This window comes from Necator americanus, chromosome X, assembly GCF_031761385.1.
Source record: "Necator americanus strain Aroian chromosome X, whole genome shotgun sequence".
Taxonomy (NCBI): Eukaryota; Metazoa; Nematoda; class Chromadorea; order Rhabditida; family Ancylostomatidae; genus Necator; species Necator americanus.
The window spans coordinates 25,976,822-25,983,140 of record NC_087376.1 but is presented as its reverse complement, the minus strand read 5'-3'; the positions used below and the strand labels follow the sequence as shown (position 1 = coordinate 25,983,140).

Here is a 6,319-nt window from a genome sequence, read left to right as displayed (position 1 = left end):
TTTAGAAAAAAACCGAACGCGATTTTGGAGAAGAAAGTGAAAGCGATGCTGAATTGGCCTTGCGGTGTGGTTATGTCATAGAGTAACCGGCCTCACGAGCTGGAGGACAGGTTCAGGCTTCATCTGGACTCACCGCCCTACCGCCACCACAGTCACACCTGTCTGCACGCTAATTGCGACTGTATTCTTTCTGTCAACCTTCATACTTGGTAGTCACGTCATTCCCTTCACATATGAATCTTCTTGGCTGCATCTTACTACTTTTTATTACCGATCATGTGCTCTCACAAACGGTTAGCACGACGTCATTTTGCAGCAAAACCAAATAGGAACACTAGTTCTTCTAACAGAAGGAACTATAGTCATTTTTAGTCCGTCGATATTCAGGATAACCAACAAAAGTGTGCCCCGCCGAGCAATATAGCCTCTCTTCCTGATTATGCACAAGTTGAACTAAGAGATCTTTGGTAAGTTCGTTATTGCTTCCTGGAACAACAGGATGTCAAGATGCTACCTGAACTCCCAGGGGCAGCTACACCCAAGGAACTCCTTGTGATAAAGAGTTAGCCATACAGCAGGACGTGCTCAACGTTGTGAAAACATTTAGCAAAGAGTTCACGGAAAAACGTGAGTTTACAATGGTATTCCCTTTTTCTTATTGTAACTAGAGAATTGCTTTGTTCTTCGAATCAGGAATCCGTTTTCAATCATTAATCCGTCTTTTGAAAGATTATCCATAATCAAACTATTAATGTTCATCTCAGCGTACCTTCTACCGTCTTCTGTTCTTCAACACTGAATTACATAATACGGAGTTCAAACACTACGGTAGGCCGTAAACCTCCCAAATAACAGTTTATGCGGATACTTCAGCGAGTTACAAATATAAATGGCCTAATGGAGTAATTGTTCCCCGAAGAGAATGAGAGGGAGAGAAAGATTCTCTAGTAGCAGTGATTTTAAATCTTCTCCGTGTGTGATTGCTGGTTTTTTCCCCTTAATCCATATATGCACAACATAATGACATTATTTCACTTGTTCGCCCGGACGTCTAGATAAAGCTGAAATACTTGTCTAAATCCAGGAAAAGATTGAGCGGGAAGGGAGAGGGGAGGAGGAGGAGAGGCTACGGCTACGCAAAAGGATGTTATTGTAATGTAGCTATCATGATCTAGACAAATTTTCAATTATTTATGTTGTTTGTGGTGCTAGTCACCAATAAGTTCCTCATGACAGCTTTCTTATGGGATTAGAGTATATACGATGAAAGAGAGCTGCAGTAAAAGAAATGTGCTGTATTTGTGACCAGAACCACAAATAACCCCATGGAATACTCAACCAGTTTTTTTTTTAACGAAAAAACTTTTTTTTTGGAATAAAGTAGTTGAAAATGTCATCCATTCAAATATAAGTCCTGATTTCCGGTGTTCTAAGAATAATTTTAAAAAACGCTGAGAGTGTTCGAAAAATAATCTCAGAAACTACGGTTAACAATAGCGGCGGCCGATCCATCGTCCCAGCAGCTACAACTCCTGATGAATATGATGATGACACTTCTGTAAGTAATTATCTGTTTCTAATCTTGGACGAGTTTCATCCGAAAAGAGCAGTAAATTGGATTTTCAGGATTTCGATGCTAATATTCGGATAACTACCGCCTTCCCGAAACTTATCGGAAGTGATGCGGCACAGGAGCAGCTTAGAAGGAAGCCAAAAGTACAAGAGTACGATGAGGTTGTTTTCCTTTGGTCTCGCATAATTGGACTCTTTGTTCTGCACAATAATAGAAATAAATAAATAAATGAATAAATAAATATAGTCTGGTTTTTCCGAATGAAGAACTATAGGGTTAACTATTTGCGATATGGAAGGATAATACCGCTGTATCTTTGTCTATTCCTTATTTCTCTATTGAATGAAAATCCGCCTTATTTCTGTAGATCCGGAATTCGAAATCTCGGCAAACGGCAAATGTACATTGATAGTGAGAGTAATGTTATTACTGACAGGGAATAAAATACTTCAAAAATCAACCTTTTTGATTCAGCAAATGAATGGCGTTATTTTGTAGTAACCCGCATAAAGAACAAAAAAAATTAATCAAATTTGTTTGCCTTTTTACTCAAAACCATCTCTGAACGGAACAGTCGTTGTCTTCAACGATTACGCTCTGATACTTTTGTTACAACTATGCATGACTTCATTTAAAAAAAAAACTATAAAGAAGGAAGAACCTGTTACTTACTGACAGGCTACGATCGACGATATCGCGACGATGCAATTTAACAACGCAAAAGCCCCGTTCTTACGATCAGTTAATCCAGAAGTGCGTCGAAAGTTCGAGAAAGTCTGGAATAATGAGGACATTCCGAGCGAATCCTTGCGAACACTGAAGGTATCATGTTTCGTCCGTTTGGAATGTTCTTTTAGAGATTTATTTATTCTTCATTTAAATCGGCCAAATATTTGGGGTACTTCTATCGATTACAGCCTTTCACACCTGAATTAACCGGTGTTCAAAAGCATTCATAATTTGTTGTAAATTAAATCTATGACTTGAGTTTCTAGAAAATCATGGTTTTCTTACCATGTTTGGATTCAATTTTTTGAGGTTTTTTGAAGGATTTTTTAAGGAAGATATATTTAGGGAAGCACATATTTCTATCGCTCTTAGCAGTGTTATTCCCTTTGAAAAAATCACCCTTTTTGCATACTTCATGGTTTCAAATGAACATAGAGCACTTTTTTTAAATAAGCTCTTGATGCAAATGTAGCTAACGATTGGAGGGAAAACACGAAAAAAAGCAATAGGAAAAGTAAAAAGTAGTACAAATACACTAAATTTCGTTTTCATTGTTTGGTAGAATGAAGATGAATCAGTTCAATCAATGTGTTTAGAAATTCCAATTTCAAAGGATGACTGAGACCATAATATTGGTGGTTAACGTTATAAATAATGTGAAATTGCTTTGAATCATCCTATAAACAGTACGATGTTAGGAAACCCTGAAGAAGGTGGGGATAAGCTTTTGAGATGAACCTGTTAACCATGTAACTGGCAACAATTCCTGATTAAGCGGATCGCTCCACTCTCCACGAATAAACAGAGGCGTGGACGTATTTCACGAATTTGATCACGCTCAATTTCATTCAGTAGCAATGAAATAAGAGTGTGAAACGGACTTGTGTGATCTCGATGATCTTCTCATAGTGTGGTGCTTACGGAAAAATCCAAAAAAAAATCAAAATACTGACATCAAATTACGAAGTAATTTTGGTCTGTCTCTAAACAATAGTGACCACATAGGTGGTTCACAAAGTAGTTAGACGAGTTCCGTGACACTTACATACCTCTTAAATATTTTTTCTGCACTTTTACTTATAAATTTGTTCATCCACCCTTTATTAAGCTAGAAACTTTCCGTGGAGAACAATTTCCTCAAAAATCTATTGGGTATGCACATCTAAAAATGTAATGTACTCTCATTAACAGATGAATGTTCTGGATCGCATATTTTATCAAACCGTGATTTGTCCAGAAATATTTTGAAAGTCTCTTTGCCTTTTTTTTCCTTGTTTTTCTAAACGAAAGGAACATGAAAGGCTAAGCGACGTTATTTCTATAAAAGAATTGAAAAGAAAAAATTGTTTCCTGGGATTTTCAAAAATTGAGTTCTTGAAGTACTGTACTTACAAAGATCTCACTATAGCTAGCACTGTCGTATTGGATACGAACTGCACAGAGTTCCGCATCTGATAAATTAAGAATATTGTTGTGAGCTTTGAAGAGAGCTTTCACTGCTATCAGAAATATTATGATGAAATTAGTGGGCATAGAAAAAAATAGTCCTAATAGCCAATAGGAGCGGTTGTAGCGCAGTTTGCAAGAGCCACACAGCCACACGTTTGAAACCGCCTGATAGCCACTTTCGACAAAATCACTATCATATAGACGGGTCAAAACGACCTAAGTCCTGGTAGAGTTGGATAACAGGCTGCGATCGAGGTGGGACCTTACTCATCTCTGCAGTTCCTTTGCGAGTGAAAGGTATGACCTCGATACCGATACGGTGTCACCTCGAGTGTAACCGCCTACGCAACTGCATCGGAGTTCATGTCGTTTTGGGCCGATTACACGTGTCTTGTATTTCTTTTCGGCGAAACAACTAACGGTTGGTTTCAGACAGATTAAATTTCGCATTCTATTATTTTCATTTTTTGAAAGATAAACTCTTTCTCTACATTTTGTACCTAACAGAGTTTAGCCGCACTGGTAAAAAGGTGGTGAGTGCTGTGTTCCTACATACTCTACCAGATCGCGCGTTTTTTTCCCTGCAGAAACATTACGAAAACGTCGAGAAAAAAAAGAGCGACCATATGAAAAAGAAACAGGAATGAAAAGAAACAGGAATGGCTGAAGGTTTTCAAAGAAAAAAAAAACTTTGGAGATGATTTTTCACGTTTTTATCCTTCACGGTCTTACCTGACATTCTTCCAGGATAAATAATTTCCCATAAACGTTTTGACTGCAATAAATTACACAACACTCATCATAATTCATAACATTATTAATCATTCTCACAACATTCTGCAAATTATATTATTCCATTTGTTTAGAGTTGTACCTATTATTCTTTTGTTCCTCAAAATGACTGACTCATCTCCTCATCTCTTTTCTATGTTCACCACTAGAAGAGAAACGTGAGACTGAGAATTTTTCTTGGTTAACTTCTTCTTGAGGCAGACATCAACTACGTTTTCTTATCTCAGGCCAGCCTTATGATGGCCATTATTTCTACACGTAGAATCCACTCAGTTTGTTTTCACTTAGCTAACCCTTGTTATTTCTTTATGAACAAGAAAAAATATGTCGAACACAATTATTTGTTTATTCGTACTCAAAAAGTGTCCATACCAACAAATATCAGATTTTTTTTCAAGTAGTGGTCGTAATAATTCAAATAATGTTTGTACAATTTGATTCAATAAATTCACTTTAACTTTTGAACAATTTCGTTTTAATTTCTTCTAGTGATTTCCGATATCTTCAGTACAGATTTATGCCTTATCTATATTTTTTTATTATTTGCACAAAATATTTACATCTCACAGATCCAAACCCTCGCTGTTTCGTTGTTGACCGCCAAACAACTTGAAGAATACAACAAATGGGCAACAAAGCGCCGTTACGTGCTGAAAGCTCGAGAACAAGAACTTCGTCATTTGAGCAGCGATGCGAAGCGAACACTGCGAAGAATGAGTGCTCGAGGTAGGACTACGGAGATGTCCGCATTACATTCCATCCATTTGAATCATCAATCAGCTGGAAATCTAGTCTGGAAAAACAACCAGCCTAACTTTCGCTTTTTTGCCGTCCTTCTCCCACACGAATAATTTTGTTTGTGTTCATCTTGGTAGCAAGCGGAAAACCAAAAAGGAAGGTGAATGCATTTTCTAAGGCGATTAGCCTCCCTTTTTGCCCTATTAGGTTGTTTCATTTGCAACTTTCAGAACATGACATAACGTTTACTGAAAGACTAACTTTAACTTATTAACTGTCCTAAACTCCGTTTTATTCGAAGATCTCGTCAATCATAAGGATCATGAGGATAACTAGGATATTCAAGCTTTGATATCGCTGGAAAATTGCAGCGAAATAAATAACTCCAGAACTTCTCCACAACTTCCTTTATTGGAGCTAGTTGGAAATTTTTTCACACGAACTTAATATCAATACTGTCGCGCTTCTTCTGACAAAATGACACAGAACGGTCCAAGATTTCATCTGATAAAAATAAAATAATAATAAGAATAATCTAATAATAACCAGAATCTAATAAGATAAAACTTATTTATCCACCGTAGTCCATTTACCTGCTTTATTCAATTCATCTTTCAATTGCTGTTTATGGCAAGAAAATGTCCGATTTTCAGGTAGTGACAAAGAGAAAATCGCTGTTCCTAATGCTGTAAAGAGGGAACTACGGAATTTTGTCGCTGCATTCAATCGTCGACGAACCAAAGCTTTACAGTAAACTATAGTTCTCAACAAACCTCTATCGTGATGTTGTACATGAAGGAATCTATGTTTATCTCAGTGGTAATACGCACCTTAGGTGAATTATACAGTTTCTTGATATTTTTCGCGTAAATAAAACGCCTTCTTTCAAAACATTCACAACAGCCAACTATGAATTGGAAACTAACAATTCAAAAAGGTTACGGAAAAAAAACCTCTCACCTGGTCTCCACAAAAATTCAAACGAAGAACATTTCTCAAGGTCTAGCGACGAATACCTCATACGAACGTAACTCACCC

At 37.1% G+C, this 6,319-nt stretch overlaps 1 protein-coding gene across 1 annotated transcript; it reads left to right on the top strand.

The window, feature by feature from the left end:
* Positions 1 to 233: 233 nt before the first annotated feature.
* RB195_025530 (uncharacterized protein) lies at positions 234 to 6,035 on the top strand (the record flags this gene model as incomplete). Its single annotated transcript, XM_064213721.1, has 8 exons — positions 234 to 293; positions 388 to 467; positions 527 to 627; positions 1,479 to 1,558; positions 1,627 to 1,734; positions 2,252 to 2,395; positions 5,113 to 5,269; positions 5,935 to 6,035. The coding sequence occupies 8 exons, from the start codon at positions 234 to 236 to the stop codon at positions 6,033 to 6,035; spliced, it is 831 nt and encodes a 276-aa protein (XP_064069602.1).
* Between the last annotated feature and the right edge of the window lie 284 nt (positions 6,036 to 6,319).